We start from the raw sequence: 18,050 nt of genomic DNA on the forward strand, positions 1-18,050 counted from the left end.
TTGATGAGCATGAAAAACGATATAAACCATATGCCGTCTGTCACCAGATATCAACCAAATTGAATACTTATGGGAGATTCTGGAGAAGTGAATGAAACAGCATTTTCCACCATCAACAAAACAACAAATGATGGAAATTGTCGTGGATGAATGGCGTCGCATCCCTCCGACAAGAGTTCGACACTTGTATAATCTATGCCAAGGTGCATTGAAGCTGTTCTGGCTCATGGTAGCCCAACACCCTATGAAGACACTATGTTGGCAGTTACCTGTATGTCCTTGGTGGTAATGAAGCAAGCAGAAAGAATCTCATATTTTGTCAAACGACAGGAGTGTTATTGAAATGACAAAGCACATCGTTTTGGTGTAAACATTTATTGGTTTCAAACAGAAATAAAAACATCTTGCACCAGCAGACTGTACATCTCTCCTGAATCCACCATCAACAACCATCTTAAATAGAAATGTGTTTGGGTATGATGGGGTTGGGGGTGTGTTGTGAATAACGCACACTTCTCCAGTGACCCTTCTGATAGGATACAAATGGTAAAACGAACTAAACATTAAAGGAATTTGGCCTGGCCACCCTATATAGTGCACTACTTTTGACCAGGGCCCATAGGGAATAGGGTGCCATTTGATACGTAACCAGGGAATGGGTGGACTGAACAGAGAGGGTTGGAGGTTGGTGAGAAGGCCATTCATTTTAGAATAGCCAGGGAATGGGTGGACTGAACAGAGAGGGTTGGAGGTTGGTGAGAAGGCCATTCATTTTAGAATAGCCAGGGAATGGGTGGACTGAACAGAGAGGGTTGGAGGTTGGTGAGAAGGCCATTCATTTTAGAATAGCCAGGGAATGGGTGGACTGAACAGAGAGGGTTGGAGGTTGGTGAGAAGGCCATTCATTTTAGAATAGCCAGGGAATGGGTGGACTGAACAGAGAGGGTTGGAGGTTGGTGAGAAGGCCATTCATTTTAGAATAGCCAGGGAATGGGTGGACTGAACAGAGAGGGTTGGAGGTTGGTGAGAAGGCCATTCATTTTAGAATAGCCAGGGAATGGGTGGACTGAACAGAGAGGGTTGGAGGTTGGTGAGAAGGCCATTCATTTTAGAATAGCTCAAATAGAATAAACCATCAATGAGATGCACCAAGGTTCTTCTCAACTTAAAAACGATAAACCACTATCAAAACAAACATTTCTCCCTTGTGCCAGTGCAAAGATACCATTTACTACGTAGAAAAGTCTGAATAATTTAGCTACCATATCAGTGATGATTTATTGTGAATGAAATTGGTGGGTCAGAGTTTATACAAATGGAATTGGATGGGGTATCTTGTCTTTAGGGGTGTTTGGGAGAGGGATGGATAGTGGCACCAGAGTCCAGTTAGAAGGCACAAAAAAAAAAAAAACATTCTGTTGGGCTAAGTCCCAAATGGAACCCTATTCTCTAGGTAGTCCACTACTTTAGACCAGGTCCCATAAAACCATAGCCCTATGGGACCTAAGTAGTGCACTGTATAGGGAAATGGGGTGCCATTTGGAACACAACCTTGTTCTAGAAGACTCTAATCTGCTGTTGTAGTAGCACACCAACTGACTAACAGGAGACTGACTCTACGGGCCGAATCCTAACTTGATATTATACACCGGCACAACTCAGGCTTTCGTGTAAATCAAGCTTTTACGTCAATGGGACATTTTAAACTGAAATCTGGAGTTATCCGTTGCAGATCTCAAATCAGAATCCGGCCCAAAGAGACACTCTTGTCCAATGAGAGACACTTAGTATATTATCCTCTTGTAATGAATGAGTACAACCCTGCTTTGGCTGTTCTGACTGCAGCTTTTAACAAACATAAAACTAAATAAAACATGCTGCTCCTTTACCATGTTCTGTCGGCAAATAAAATAATATCACACTTTTGGAACTTCATTCTTGTTTTTCTGTCTGTGTCTTTGTGTTTCAACATTGGCGTGTTGTCTGATCCTTTTTACACATTTTCATCTCACAAAAGTAGAGAACATTCCAAAGGCATCAACACATTCCCAGAAAGCCTCTACAAGTGAAAAAGCTGTTAGATAATGCCAACCGAGTGATACTCCATCAGTCTGTCTGTCAGTCAGTCCGGTGGGAAGTGGAGACTAATGAGTGATGCTTGCAGAAGAGGGGTGTCTGGTTGGTTGGCTGATGTCAGCAGTGGAGGAGGTGGTGGTGGAGTGGAGGGGCCATGGCGGGGGCCCATGACGGGCAGCCCCTCATAGCACCCCGTGGGAGCCCCTAGAACAACCTCTCAGGAGCCCTCGTAACATATCACCCCACCCTGCTATTGAGAGGTGGTCCTCTCCAGGTTGGCTGGATACAGCACCCCACCCTGCTATTGAGAGGTGGTCCTCTCCAGGTTGGCTGGATACAGCACCCCACCCTGCTATTGAGAGGTGGTCCTCTCCAGGTTGGCTGGATACAGCACCCCACCCTGCTACTGAGAGCTGGTCCTCTCCAGGTTGGCTGGATACAGCACCCCACCCTGCTATTGAGAGCTGGTCCTCTCCAGGTTGGCTGGATACAGCACCCCACCCTGCTATTGAGAGCTGGTCCTCTCCAGGTTGTGAAACTCAGAGTGTCTCTTGCTTGTTCTGAGTTTGAACGTGGTGGTAAGGAGGGGCCCAGGGCCGGCAGGGCCACTGTGTCTGAGCAAGGCGTTCTGAGCTGCGTACCTGGAGGGAAACACAGCCAGGATGGTGTAGGTGGACGCCAGGTCATTATGGTTACTACTGGGGGGTTTGGAACAGGAAGTAGTGTCAGTGTTTGTGTCACCGTTGTTACTGTCCCCCCCAGCCCCACAGTGCTTCAGCAGGGTTTCACCAGACTGGTTCTGGTGTTGGTGCTGTTGGGTCTCAGACAACCACTTGATCATGGCCCCTCCTCTGTACAGCTCCCCCAGGAGAGAGTCTGCCTCCGTACGACTGATGCCCTCTGGTAGCTCCAGCACCTCCAGGACTCCACCGTTCACTGCACGGAGAGAGAATTGATTGATTCACCAGGTCAGTTATTGACAACATGATCTTTTACTGCACGGAGACCAACGGAAGCTGATCATCTCTAGTGGCAACAGGGATGACATTTAGTTTAGCTGTTGGGGGAGTAATTGTGGACCAATAAACACTAGTCATTTCAATAAGGATCATTTTCCCTTCTAAAATAAAATCTTGCTGTGTGGAATCCAATCCAGTATGTGAGAGAATCATTATATTCCTAACACCTAGGTACACCAGTTTCTTTATTTAGCCAGGTGTGAATTCTACCTTGTCTATAAATTCTTCTTACATGAACAAATACATTCCCGTATAGTCCTTCAGTGCACAGCAAGTGGTTTTTAATGAGAATATATATACACATACAGAACCAGTCAAAAGCTTCTAACACACCTACTCATTCAAGGGTTTTTCTTTATTTTGACTATTTTCTACATTGTAGAATAACAGTGAAGACATCAAAACTATGAAACGCATGTAGAATCATGTAGTAACCAAAAAAAAGTGTTAAACAAATCAAAATACATGTTATATTCGAGATGCTTCAAAGTAGCCACCCTTTGCACACTCTTGGCATTCTCTCAACCAGCTTCATGAGGTGGAACACATTTCAATTAACAGGTGTGCCTTGTTGAAAGTTAATTTGTGGAATTTGTAAGTCGCTCTGGATAAGAGCGTCTGCTAAATGACGTAAATGTAAAATTTAAATGGAATTTCTGTCCTTCGTAATGTGTTTGAGCCAATCAGTTGTGTTGTTACAAGGTAGTGGTGGTATACAGAAGATAGCCCTATTTGGTTAAAGACCAAGTCCATATTATGGCAAGAACAGCTCAAATAAACAAAGAGAACCAGCAGTCCATCATTACTTTAAGACATGAAGGTCAGTCAATCAAGAAAATACTTGCTTGGGCCAAGAAACATGAGCTATGAACATTAGACGGGTGGAAATCCAAATTTGAGATTTTTGGTCTTTGAGACGTAGAGTAGGTGAACGGATGATCTCCGCATGTGTGGTTCCCACCATGAAGAAGGTAGTGTGATGGTGCTTTGCTAGTGACACTGTCTGTGATTTATTTAGAATTCAAGGCACACTTAACCAGCATGGCTACCACAGCATTCTGCAGCGATATGCCATCCCATCTGGTTTGTGCTTAGTGGGACTATCATTTGTTTTCAACAGGACAATGGCCCAACACACCTCCAGACTGTGTACGGCCTATTTGACCAAGAAGGAGAGTGATGAGGCCTCCACAATCACCTGACCTCAACCCAATTGAGATGGTTTGGGATGAGTTGGACCGCAGAGGGAAGGAAAAGCAGCCAACAAGTGCTCAGCATATGTGGGAACAGCTCAACTAGCTGGTTGAGAGAATGCCAAGAGTGTGCAAAGCTGTCATCATGGCAAAGGGTGGCTACTTAGAAGAATCTAAAATCTATTTTGATTTGTTTAACACGTTTTTAGTTACTACATGATTCGATGTGTTATTTCAGTTGATGTCTTCACTATTATTCTACAATGTAGAAAATAGTAAAAATAAAGAAAAACCCTTGAATGAGTAGGTGTGTCCAAATCTTTTGACAGGTACTGTATATTTATTTTTAACTAGGTTGTTTATAAATATTATATTAGAAAAAATATTGTTCTAAGACTCAAGTGTGATGATCCACAGGAATCCATTCAGACCATTATTATTTATACTCCAAAATAAATAAACTGAACAGGGTTACATAATCACATATACAGGGTTTTTATGGATCAAAACGGGGCTTAGGTGGTGGGTGTGGCTATGGGCTTGGCCAATGGTGCGGTCACCAACTTACATTTGAGGCTGTCCTATTGGCTGGAGTGACAAAATGTTGTTTAAAAGCTCAATTCTACACATTTTGCCAAGGCTTATGCTATCTGAGTGACAAATAAAATGAAAAAAAATGGGGGCCTCACGCCATGACAAAACTCATGAATGCATCATTTTTTAAATTCTCCTCGTCTAGCTTTTATTTAGGTTATTATTAGTTCTCAAAGACGATATTATTTAAAAATATATAGGTCCATTATATGTTCTATGTGCCTAATATCCAGTTTTAGTCGTTTGATGTGGAACTGACAGCGTTTTAGCAACATGAAATCTTTAAAAAATCTGATCACACCCCCCCCCCCCAGGGAGAATGGCACTTTCATAAAAAACTTTTCTTTACATTCTCTGACAAGCACTTAGATATGGTTATTTTCACATTTTCATACTTCATAGAATGTTTGGGAACTGACATTGAGTAAGGCATTTGTTAAAATTCTATAACAATATATAGTGGGAAAGTGGCCGTGCGTTTGGACAATTAATAGACACTGCAGTAAATAAACCCCAATAAGAACATGTATGTCTTGTCCAGAACCAGACTCTACACAGACTGGTGCGCCAGAGCCAATCAAAGCTACAGTAGGCATATATGCAAATAAGCCATTTGCCACATGGGCCTGCCATCATTTACTTTGAACTGGACTGTGTGTTTACAGGCAGTAGGGCCTGACATCATTCACTATGAACTGGACTGTGTGTTTACAGGCAGTTGGCCTGCCATCATTCACTATGAACTGGACTGTGTGTTTACAGGCAATAGGACCTGCCATCATTCACTATGAACTGGACTGTGTGTTTACAGGCAGTAGGACCTGCCATCATTCACTATGAACTGGACTGTGTGTTTACAGGTAGTAGGACCTGCCATCATTCACTTTGACCTGGACTGTGTGTTTATAGGCAGTAGGACCTGCCATCATTCACTTTGAACTGGACTGTGTGTTTACAGGCAGTTGGCCTGCCATCATTCACTTTGAACTAGACTGTGTGTTTACAGGCAGTAGGACCTGCCATCATTCACTTTGAACTGGACTGTGTGTTTACAGGCAGTAGGACCTGCCATCATTCACTATGAACTGGACTGTGTGTTTACAGGCAGTTGGCCCAGCCATCATTCACTTTGAACTGGACTGTGTGTTTACAGGCAGTAGGACCTGCCATCATTCACTTTGAACTGGACTGTGTGTTTACAGGCAGTAGGACCTGCCATCATTCACTATGAACTGGACTGTGTGTTTACAGGCAGTTGGCCTGCCATCATTCACTATGAACTGGACTGTGTGTTTACATGCAGTAGGACCTGCCATCATTCACTTTGAACTGGACTGTGTGTTTACAGGTAGTAGGACCTGCCATCATTCACTATGAACTGGACTGTGTGTTTACAGGCAGTTGGCCTGCCATCATTCACTTTGAACTGGACTGTGTGTTTACAGGCAGTTGGCCTGCCATCATTCACTTTGAACTGGACTGTGTGTTTACAGGCAGTAGCAACAGCGTGACTTTAGACCATTAGAACACATTCACCAAAAGCCACAAAATACACCTGAATGGATACATGCCAATATGTAAATACCACGGGAGTCCTCTTCCATCTGGGAACGTCACAGTCCTATTGATCAACCAACCATGAACAGGTAGGCTCTCTCTCGCTCCTCTCTATTACCTGGGTCACGGTCTCTCCTCTCCATTACCTGGGTCACGGTCTCTCCTCTCCATTACCTGGGCCACGGTCTCTCCTCTCCATTACCTGGGCCACGGTCTCTCCTCTCCATTACCTGGGCCACGGTCTCTCCTCTCCATTACCTGGGTCACGGTCTCTCCTCTCCATTACCTGGGCCACGGTCTCTCCTCTCCATTACCTGGGCCACGGTCTCTCCTCTCCATTACCTGGGCCACGGTCTCTCCTCTCCATTACCTGGGCCACGGTCTCTCCTCTCCATTACCTGGGCCACGGTCTCTCCTCTCCATTACCTGGGTCACGGTCTCTCCTCTCTATTACCTGGGTCACGGTCTCTCCTCTCCATTACCTGGGCCACGGTCTCTCCTCTCTATTACCTGGGCCACGGTCTCTCCTCTCCATTACCTGGGCCACGGTCTCTCCTCTCTATTACCTGGGTCACGGTCTCTCCTCTCTATTACCTGGGTCACGGTCTCTCCTCTCCATTACCTGGGTCACGGTCTCTCCTCTCCATTACCTGGGTCACGGTCTCTCCTCTCCATTACCTGGGCCACGGTCTCTCCTCTCCATTACCTGGGTCACGGTCTCTCCTCTCTATTACCTGGGTCACGGTCTCTCCTCTCTATTACCTGGGTCACGGTCTCTCCTCTCTATTACCTGGGTCACCTACACTAAGATCTGATGATAATGACTTCCTAGGCGGTGGTCTCCTCCCTCGACCCCCATGATGCCGGATTCCCATTGGGCCCTGAGGGAAAAGGAGGCAGACATGTTGACTGGTCTGAGATTCTATTGTCTACTTTTTTCATCTTTTAATCTTACATTTTCATTTCACAGATTTGGTTCATTTTGTCGTATGAAACAACCTCCATTGTCACGTGTGTGTGTGTGTGTGTTCTGAGGACTCACGTGGTGGTGGTTGGGGACCATGTGGTGTGTGTTCTGAGGACTCACGTGGTGGTGGTTGGGGACCATGTGGTGTGTGTTCTGAGGACTCACGTGGTGGTGGTTGGGGACCATGTGGTGTGTGTTCTGAGGACTCACGTGGTGGTGGTTGGGGACCATGTGGTGTGTGTTCTGAGGACTCACGTGGTGGTGGTTGGGGACCATGTGGTGTGTGTTCTGAGGACTCACGTGGTGGTGGTTGGGGACCATGTGGTGTGTGTTCTGAGGACTCACGTGGTGGTGGTTGGGGACCATGTGGTGTGTGTTCTGAGGACTCACGTGGTGGTGGTTGGGGACCATGTGGTGTGTGTTCTGAGGACTCACGTGGTGGTGGTTGGGGACCATGTGGTGTGTGTTCTGAGGACTCACGTGGTGGTGGTTGGGGACCATGTGGTGTGTGTTCTGAGGACTCACGTGGTGGTGGTTGGGGACCATGTGGTGTGTGTTCTGAGGACTCACGTGGTGGTGGTTGGGGACCATGTGGTGTGTGTTCTGAGGACTCACGTGGTGGTGGTTGGGGACCATGTGGTGTGTGTTCTGAGGACTCACGTGGTGGTGGTTGGGGACCATGTGGTGTGTGTTCTGAGGACTCACGTGGTGGTGGTTGGGGACCATGTGGTGTGTGTTCTGAGGACTCACGTGGTGGTGGTTGGGGACCATGTGGTGTGTGCCGTGGATCAGCGGAGGCCTGATGGCAGGGTTGTACTGGAGGGGTTGACCCAGTAATGGGTATCTGCCGTCCACTGCCTGCCCTGGGCCGAAGGGTCTGGGGAACTGGGTCATTATGGGGATGGGGGTGAGGCCGGCCGAGCGGAGGTTCTTTATGGAGGTGAGTTGGTGGGTTGGGGCTTGGAGCTGGGCCGGAGGCGTGCTGGGACCACCCAGCTGGGGACTGTTCTATAGGACAGAGGCAGAAAGGAGGGGACATAGAAACCCTTTAATATAGTCGATCAGAGGGAAAGTGTATCCTTAGTTCAAAGAGACGGGCCTGAGCAAGATGCGCTGCTCGGAGTCGCTTATCTTGATAACACAATGAGCAGTTATTTGGGATGCAAGATGTGTAGATCAGTCATCTTGCCCTCTCTCAGGCTGATCCTGCCCTCTCTCAGGCTGATCCTGCCCTCTCTCAGGCTGATCCTGCCCTCTCTCAGGCTGATCCTGCCCTCTCTCCAGCATGCAGAATATTACAAAGACTCCTGAATGGTTATGTCTAATTATCAGCAGCTGAGGAGTTACCTGTGAGTGGTCTAGTTGTTCTGAGTAGTTACCTGTGAGTGGTCTAGTTGTTCTGAGTAGTTACCTGTGAGTGGTCTAGTTGTTCTGAGGAGTTACCTGTGAGTGGTCTAGTTGTTCTGAGTAGTTAGTTACCTGTGAGTGGTCTAGTTGTTCTGAGTAGTAGTTACCTGTGAGTGGTCTAGTTGTTCTGAGAGTTAGTTACCTGTGAGTGGTCTAGTTGTTCTGAGAGTAGTTACCTGTGAGTGGTCTAGTTGTTCTGAGGAGTTACCTGTGAGTGGTCTAGTTGTTCTGAGTAGTTAGTTACCTGTGAGTGGTCTAGTTGTTCTGAGGAGTTACCTGTGAGTGGTCTAGTTGTTCTGAGTAGTTACCTGTGAGTGGTCTAGTTGTTCTGAGGAGTTACCTGTGAGTGGTCTAGTTGTTCTGAGTAGTTAGTTACCTGTGAGTGGTCTAGTTGTTCTGAGTAGTTACCTGTGAGTGGTCTAGTTGTTCTGAGGAGTTACCTGTGAGTGGTCTAGTTGTTCTGAGGAGTTACCTGTGAGTGGTCTAGTTGTTCTGAGGAGTTACCTGTGAGTGGTCTAGTTGTTCTGAGTAGTTAGTTACCTGTGAGTGGTCTAGTTGTTCTGAGTAGTTACCTGTGAGTGGTCTAGTTGTTCTGAAGTTACCTGTAAGCTAGTTGGAGTTACCTGTGAGTGGTCTAGTTGTTCTGAGTAGTTAGTTACCTGTGAGTGGTCTAGTTGTTCTGAGGAGTTACCTGTGAGTGGTCTAGTTGTTCTGAGTAGTTACCTGTGAGTGGTCTAGTTGTTCTGAGTAGTTAGTTACCTGTGAGTGGTCTAGTTGTTCTGAGTAGTTAGTTACCTGTGAGTGGTCTAGTTGTTCTGAGTAGTTACCTGTGAGTGGTCTAGTTGTTCTGAGGAGTTACCTGTGAGTGGTCTAGTTGTTCTGAGGAGTTACCTGTGAGTGGTCTAGTTGTTCTGAGTAGTTACCTGTGAGTGGTCTAGTTGTTCTGAGTAGTTACCTGTGAGTGGTCTAGTTGTTCTGAGTAGTTAGTTACCTGTGAGTGGTCTAGTTGTTCTGAGTAGTTAGTTACCTGTGAGTGGTCTAGTTGTTCTGAGGAGTTACCTGTGAGTGGTCTAGTTGTTCTGAGTAGTTACCTGTGAGTGGTCTAGTTGTTCTGAGTAGTTACCTGTGAGTGGTCTAGTTGTTCTGAGTAGTTACCTGTGAGTGGTCTAGTTGTTCTGAGTAGTTAGTTACCTGTGAGTGGTCTAGTTGTTCTGAGGAGTTACCTGTGAGTGGTCTAGTTGTTCTGAGTAGTTAGTTACCTGTGAGTGGTCTAGTTGTTCTGAGGAGTTACCTGTGAGTGGTCTAGTTGTTCTGAGAGTAGTTACCTGTGAGTGGTCTAGTTGTTCTGAGTAGTAGTTACCTGTGAGTGGTCTAGTTGTTCTGAGGAGTTACCTGTGAGTGGTCTAGTTGTTCTGAGGAGTTACCTGTGAGTGGTCTAGTTGTTCTGAGGAGTTACCTGTGAGTGGTCTAGTTGTTCTGAGTAGTTACCTGTGAGTGGTCTAGTTGTTCTGAGTAGTTAGTTACCTGTGAGTGGTCTAGTTGTTCTGAGTAGTTAGTTACCTGTGAGTGGTCTAGTTGTTCTGAGGAGTTACCTGTGAGTGGTCTAGTTGTTCTGAGGAGTTACCTGTGAGTGGTCTAGTTGTTCTGAGGAGTTACCTGTGAGTGGTCTAGTTGTTCTGAGTAGTTAGTTACCTGTGAGTGGTCTAGTTGTTCTGAGGAGTTACCTGTGAGTGGTCTAGTTGTTCTGAGTAGTTAGTTACCTGTGAGTGGTCTAGTTGTTCTGAGGAGTTACCTGTGAGTGGTCTAGTTGTTCTGAGGAGTTACCTGTGAGTGGTCTAGTTGTTCTGAGTAGTTACCTGTGAGTGGTCTAGTTGTTCTGAGGAGTTACCTGTGAGTGGTCTAGTTGTTCTGAGTAGTTAGTTACCTGTGAGTGGTCTAGTTGTTCTGAGTAGTTACCTGTGAGTGGTCTAGTTGTTCTGAGGAGTTACCTGTGAGTGGTCTAGTTGTTCTGAGGAGTTACCTGTGAGTGGTCTAGTTGTTCTGAGGAGTTACCTGTGAGTGGTCTAGTTGTTCTGAGGAGTTACCTGTGAGTGGTCTAGTTGTTCTGAGGAGTTACCTGTGAGTGGTCTAGTTGTTCTGAGTAGTTACCTGTGAGTGGTCTAGTTGTTCTGAGGACCTCTGGCTGCGTGTGTGATCCAGACTGTAGTATCTGTTGTGTTTCCACTGTGGAGGGGAGTGGGCTCTGGGCTGGTGGTTAGGGGGCAGGGTCAGCTGCATCATCACCATACCACCACTGTGAGGACCGGGGAGCACACCTACAGACACACAGTTACAACAACGTCAAAATCACAGCTTCATTGTCAAAGGAACATTTTCCATCCTCGGATGGACACACAAGGCAGGAAAACCATTTTAATGGTATCAAATCTCATACTTAAGGGTCTTTCAAAGCAAACGGTATCTATTTCAGTATGTCTGTGATCCCGGGGGATTGAACCCGCGACCTTGGTGTTGCTGAGAGGAGGGGTAATGTTACCTGCACACTGCTGTCCTGGTAGCTGCTGGGTTCCACACGGAGACGAAGCCCGGGGAAACTGCATCTGCTCTGCCCCAGGAGGTGGTAAGAAACCCATCGATGAACTGTGGACACACACTTGCTTAGTCAATATATTTATGGAGCTCTATGAGGAATCAATTAAAAGACATTGATAGCACCAGCAGCCAGACACTTTATATTTGCTGTCAAAGTGTCCCTTAAAGAGCCCTGACACAATGTTTCAGAAATAGTCTTGTATTAAAGGTCTGGTAATGATCTCGGATTAATGGTGACAGTCCAAGAGAAAAACAAACATGTCAATCATTTCCTCTTTATGACCTGAATCACTCTGGCATCAGACTGAAGGATTACATTACAGCTGCCTGGTACTGGACCCATAGGGCTCTGGTTAAAACTAGTGCACTATATAGGGAATAGGGTTTTATTTGGGACACTTAATATTAACACTGACAGTACTGATGCTGTGGGGCGGTATAGAGGAACCAGTACAACAGGGAGGGAGGTCACTTTCAGCTCAGTGGAGCTTCTGTTAGTAGGTCAGTCTGGAGGTCACTTTCAGCTCAGTGGAGCTTCTGTTAGTAGGTCAGTCTGGAGGTCACTTTCAGCTCAGTGGAGCTTCTGTTAGTAGGTCAGTCTGGAGGTCACTTTCAGCTCAGTGGAGCTTCTGTTAGTAGGTCAGTCTGGAGGTCACTTTCAGCTCAGTGGAGCTTCTGTTAGTAGGTCAGTCTGGAGGTCACTTTCAGCTCAGTGGAGCTTCTGTTAGTAGGTCAGTCTGGAGGTCACTTTCAGCTCAGTGGAGCTTCTGTTAGTAGGTCAGTCTGGAGGTCACTTTCAGCTCAGTGGAGCTTCTGTTAGTAGGTCAGTCTGGAGGTCACTTTCAGCTCAGTGGAGCTTCTGTTAGTAGGTCAGTCTGGAGGTCACTTTCAGCTCAGTGGAGCTTCTGTTAGTAGGTCAGTCTGGAGGTCACTTTCAGCTCAGTGGAGCTTCTGTTAGTAGGTCAGTCTGGAGGTCACTTTCAGCTCAGTGGAGCTTCTGTTAGTAGGTCAGTCTGGAGGTCACTTTCAGCTCAGTGGAGCTTCTGTTAGTAGGTCAGTCTGGAGGTCACTTTCAGCTCAGTGGAGCTTCTGTTAGTAGGTCAGTCTGGAGGTCACTTTCAGCTCAGTGGAGCTTCTGTTAGTAGGTCAGTCTGGAGATCACTTTCAGCTCAGTGGAGCTTCTGTTAGTAGGTCAGTCTGGAGGTCACTTTCAGCTCAGTGGAGCTTCTGTTAGTAGGTCAGTCTGGAGGATGATTTATAAGGCTGATGATACAGGTGCAGTGCAGCCCAGTCTTAATAGTACACCTCAGCTCCCATGAGGACCGGTTTCTACACCGGCAATAACTCCCTTCATCAACCACACTATAGGAGAACTATGGCTCTATAGAGTCTAGCTACAAGCTACTATAATGGACTGTTGTAAATGGTGTTGGCAGGTTGGTTGGTACACCGGTATCTGCGGCGCTTTCATCAACATTGAACTACTCTGGAATATGAAACAGTACCAGATTACAGACCTAGCACTTAGACTATTTAATACACAGTCCATGTTCCTGGTGTCAACAATAGAACAGCTCAGTTCCTACCTCATGGTGCTGTGTTGATTTGGAGGCATGACACTGTAGTAGACCTGCATGCCTGACATGGCCATGGGACCTTGGCTTGGATGGCTCTGGATCATCATTGGCTGTTGACATGCCTGCTGATGTGGAGGCATGTTCTGAGAGCCCTGGGACATTGATACCTGCACGACGCACACAGACCATATGGAAAAACAGGATTAAGCAGGAGTATCTCTTTTTTACATTTACATCTGATGTCAGGTCCCTTTCAAATCTCTTTTCAATTCAATCTTCAAACTATTTAACATGTCAGGGTTCGATTGATATAATTAGAAGATTTTCAGTCAGGCAAAGATGTTCACAAGAGCAAGATGTTTACAATTGAAGATCAAACCATGTCAAAGTAAAAAGGACAGCACAAATCAATTTGATTCTTTAATTGAAAAACAACAGTTTAATAATGATAAGCCAAAAAGAACGTACCTGATAAGACGGCATTGAAGGGTACTGGACCATGAAGGCCGTCATGTGATTTCCCATATTGCTGTGCTGCTGGTTGTTCACCAGGTTCTGATGCTGAGGGCCCTGGGGCTGATTTGGCATCACAGCATGGTAACCTTCAGTAACATTAGGACGTTACAATTCACTTCTATTGAAATATCTAGTGAGATACAGAACATTTGAATTCATTGTTTTTAAACAAAATGGTGACATTAATTCTATTCATAACGACTATGAATGAATGAGCCGAAGTGAAATGAGAAACATTTTTAATAAGCCTCTGTTGTCTTGGGAGATGATCTTCTCTCTTTACTTGTATTAGAATTAATCAATAAGGCCTGAGGGGGTGTGGTATGTGGCCAATATACCACGGCTAAGGGCTGTTCTTAAGCACGACGCAACGTGGAGTGCCCGGATACAGACCTTAGCCGTGGTATATTGGCATATACCACAAACCACCGAGGTGCCTTATTGCTACTATAAACTGGTTAGCAACATAATTAGAAAAGTAAAAATACATGTTTTGTCATCCATGTGGTAAACTGTGTGATATACCACAGCTGTCAGCCAATCAGCATTCAGGGCTCGAACCACCCAGTTTATAATACCCATTACAATGTAGAAGACATCTAAAACATGGAGAAAAATCATACAATATTGAATCCAAGGAAGGAAGCGTGTAGTGGGAAAAAAACAGTGAAAGCAAAAGACTAACATGAGCAAATTACAAAAACAGACGACGCAAAATGCGCAACATAGAAAAACGGTGGTCTCGCTGGCAAAGTAAAAACGGTGGTCTCGCTGGCAAAGTAAAAACGGTGGTCTCGCTGGCAAAGTAAAAACGGTGGTCTCTCTGGCAAAGTAAAAACGGTGGTCTCTCTGGCAAAGTAAAAACGGTGGTCTCGCTGGCAAAGTAAAAACGGTGGTCTCTCTGGCAAAGTAAAAACGGTGGTCTCTCTGGCAAAGTAAAAACGGTGGTCTCTCTGGCAAAGTAAAAACGGTGGTCTCGCTGGCAAAGTAAAAACGGTGGTCTCGCTGGCAAAGTAAAAACGGTGGTCTCGCTGGCAAAGTAAAAACGGTGGTCTCGCTGGCAAAGTAAAAACGGTGGTCTCGCTGGCAAAGTAAAAACGGTGGTCTCGCTGGCAAAGTAAAAACGGTGGTCTCGCTGGCAAAGTAAAAACGGTGGTCTCTCTGGCAAAGTAAAAACGGTGGTCTCTCTGGCAAAGTAAAAACGGTGGTCTCTCTGGCAAAGTAAAAACGGTGGTCTCTCTAGCAAAGTAAAAACGGTGGTCTCGCTGGCAAAGTAAAAACGGTGGTCTCTCTGGCAAAGTAAAAACGGTGGTCTCTCTAGCAAAGTAAAAACGGTGGTCTCTCTGGCAAAGTAAAAACGGTGATCTCGCTGGCAAAGTAAAAACGGTGGTAGAAATAGTAGTGCTTGTTCCATAGTGGACAGCTGAATGTCAAGGTTACAGACTCATCTCACAGAGAAATCCAGGGACCGCATTAGTCGTCCTTTTGTAAAAAGGTGACTGGAACATTCTTTAGCCCCAATGAGGAAAAGTGGAACAAGACGAGACCAATAGACGATGAATGGTTTCATATGTGAAAGAGCAGGACACTATTTTGACCGTCCTCCAGTCTCTCTCCTGACCTCTGCTCACAAACCAAGCATGAAATGACTCTCCCATTAAATCCCACACACACCATTCCACCTGAGCACACAGAGAATGGGATTAGACTGCCTTGGCACAGCAGGTGAAATAGGAAGCTGCTAACAGGTGCTTTATGCCTATTGTCAGTGTGGCTTTATGTTGTAATCTGCAGGACTGAACGCTTCCAAAAAGACACTTTGTAATAACACAGATGACGACCCTGAAGGAACAGGTAGTCATCATCATGACCGCTGGAGAAGAAGAGTTGAGGGGCTGAAAATAGAGCGCTGGAGAAGAGAGGAGTGAGAGACTGAAGAGAAGTGAGGGGCTGAAAAAGAGACCGGTTCACTGTGAGAATCATAGAACTCTCAGACAGCGTCCCGGCCCCGCATTCTGCCACTCTGCTTTCCAGGTTTCCCCATCACCAACACCTCTGTGTTCCAGTCCAGACTCCTGGTCTTCCTCACCAACACCTCTGTGTTCCAGTCCAGACTCCTGGTCTTCATCACCAACACCTCTGTGTTCCAGTCCAGACTCCTGGTCTTCATCACCAACACCTCTGTGTTCCAGTCCAGACTCCTGGTCTTCATCACCAACACCTCTGTGTTCCAGTCCAGACTCCTGGTCTTCATCACCAACAGCTCTGTGTTCCAGTCCAGACTCCTGGTCTTCATCACCAACACCTCTGTGTTCCAGTCCAGACTCCTGGTCTTCATCACCAACACCTCTGTGTTCCAGTCCAGACTCCTGGTCTTCATCACCAACACCTCTGTGTTCCAGTCCAGACTCCTGGTCTTCATCACCAACACCTCTGTGTTCCAGTCCAGACTCCTGGTCTTCATCACCAACACCTCTGTGTTCCAGTCCAGACTCCTGGTCTTCATCACCAACAGCTCTGTGGTCCAGTGTGTCTGAGTTAAGAGTGTGGTGAGGTTGTAGGTTCAATTCCCACAAGCATCATTTATACTGAAGCCTTCAGCAAAACTGTTTGATTGCAGAAGCAACTTCCTTATGCAAGTGGTTTGGAAACAGTCATTATTTTCACTGTGGCTGGATATTCAACTGTTTATGCAGTAGTAGACTTACAGTATATAGCCTAATTTGTTCCTCTGCTCATCCCCAAGTGATGCCTCCTAATTCCCCCAACACACGATGGAGTAGCATTCCTCCACATTAAAGCCAGTAAATGACCACAGTGCTGCGTTCAGCAGGAGACAACCAGTAAAACAGAGCTGTGTTGAGGAGGCAGGAGGCTGTAGCTAACAACCAGTAAAACAGAGCTGTGTTGAGGAGGCAGGAGGCTGTAGCTAACAACCAGTAAAACAGAGCTGTGTTGAGGAGGCAGGAGGCTGTAGCTAACAACCAGTAAAACAGAGCTGTGTTGAGGAGGCAGGAGGCTGTAGCTAACAACCAGTAAAACAGAGCTGTGTTGAGGAGGCAGGAGGCTGTAGCTAACAACCAGTAAAACAGAGCTGTGTTGAGGAGGCAGGAGGCTGTAGCTAACAACCAGTAAAACAGAGCTGTGTTGAGGAGGCAGGAGGCTGTAGCTAACAACCAGTAAAACAGAGCTGTGTTGAGGAGGCAGGAGGCTGTAGCTAACAACCAGTAAAACAGAGCTGTGTTGAGGAGGCAGGAGGCTGTAGCTAACAACCAGTAAAACAGAGCTGTGTTGAGGAGGCAGGAGGCTGTAGCTAACAACCAGTAAAACAGAGCTGTGTTGAGGAGGCAGGAGGCTGTAGCTAACAACCAGTAAAACAGAGCTGTGTTGAGGAGGCAGGAGGCTGTAGCTAACAACCAGTAAAACAGAGCTGTGTTGAGGAGGCAGGAGGCTGTAGCTAACAACCAGTAAAACAGAGCTGTGTTGAGGAGGCAGGAGGCTGTAGCTAACAACCAGTAAAACAGAGCTGTGTTGAGGAGGCAGGAGGCTGTAGCTAACAACCAGTAAAACAGAGCTGTGTTGAGGAGGCAGGAGGCTGTAGCTAACAATCGTGTGTCCCCCAGGGTGCAGAGAAACAGAATACACACTCAGCAAGCAGACTGCAGCTCACTGGGAGACAGCTCAGCTAATCAAGACAAACACAGAGAGATAGCAGTGTGTGTGTGTGTGTGTGTGTGTGTGTGTTTACCTGGCTGCTGGGGTAGAGGCTGGTTCTGGGGGCTGGTGTAGTGCACGGGGCTGACAGGGCGATAGTGCTGGTTGGAGTGGGGGTCCTGGGCTGGAGCACAGTAACATGTGTGCATCTACAGGAGAGGAAGGACAACAAGCAGACACACAGAGTTTCTCTGGTCACCTTGGAATCTGAACACTTTTCTCATAGAGGATCTGAGGTCAATCTAGATTGTGATCATACCTGGATAATCTGGTGGATAATATCATTGACTATTACTGAGTGAGACTGAGACCAACAAGTAGGTAGTTGAAGTAGACGATGCCATGAGATGGTGTGTTGACTGACCATGTGAGTGACTGTACTGTAACTGTTGTACCTGCTGTGGCATGTAGCCCTGTTGCTGCATGACCGGCTGGCTCAAAGGGTGTGCAGGGCCGGGGGTGGGGTAGGCCTGGGTTTGTCCCACCACAGGGGGCCCTGGAGGGGCCACCATGTAGCCAGTCTGCTGGTGCTGCAGGGGGCCCTGGAGCACCACAGGGCCCGAGGGGTACATGGCAGGGTGGGAGCCGCCGTTCGTGCCGTCGCTGGACGCCTGGCGCACCACACTCATGTGGCTGAACTGGGAAGCAAGCCCTTCTTGCTGTGGGGAGAGAATAATGCTGAAAACATATGTTTCAAATATATGTACTGTCTGGACATGTCCTTTAAAATGGTCAAATCCAATCAATCAATAGACAGGGCCAGAGGCAATGGGCATCAAGACCACGGCCAAAATTATCAGGGTCATATTTATTAGGGCACACTGTAGCAAAACATTTT

The 18,050-nt window shown here is 46.6% G+C and overlaps 1 protein-coding gene across 11 annotated transcripts in view; it reads right to left on the reverse strand.

The window, feature by feature from the left end:
• Positions 1-359: 359 nt before the first annotated feature.
• Positions 360-18,050, reverse strand: part of LOC106574855 (R3H domain-containing protein 1) — a 49,795-nt gene continuing 32,104 nt past the window's right edge. For 10 of the 11 annotated variants that reach the window (XM_045699430.1, XM_045699429.1, XM_045699434.1 and 7 more), the window contains 9 exons: positions 17,608-17,871; positions 17,247-17,361; positions 13,451-13,584; positions 12,992-13,149; positions 11,350-11,453; positions 10,962-11,128; positions 8,157-8,414; positions 7,230-7,320; positions 360-3,012 (listed from right to left, as the gene is read on the reverse strand). In XM_045699430.1, coding sequence (XP_045555386.1) covers positions 2,582-3,012; positions 7,230-7,320; positions 8,157-8,414; positions 10,962-11,128; positions 11,350-11,453; positions 12,992-13,149; positions 13,451-13,584; positions 17,247-17,361; positions 17,608-17,871 — 1,722 coding nt within the window. In that variant the 3' untranslated portion in view covers positions 360-2,581. The remainder of the gene's footprint in view (positions 3,013-7,229; positions 7,321-8,156; positions 8,415-10,961; positions 11,129-11,349; positions 11,454-12,991; positions 13,150-13,450; positions 13,585-17,246; positions 17,362-17,607; positions 17,872-18,050) is intronic. The other variant, XM_045699436.1, reaches the window with a different exon arrangement.

The sequence above is a fragment of the Salmo salar genome, chromosome ssa17 (assembly GCF_905237065.1).
Source record: "Salmo salar chromosome ssa17, Ssal_v3.1, whole genome shotgun sequence".
Classification (NCBI taxonomy): Eukaryota; Metazoa; Chordata; class Actinopteri; order Salmoniformes; family Salmonidae; genus Salmo; species Salmo salar.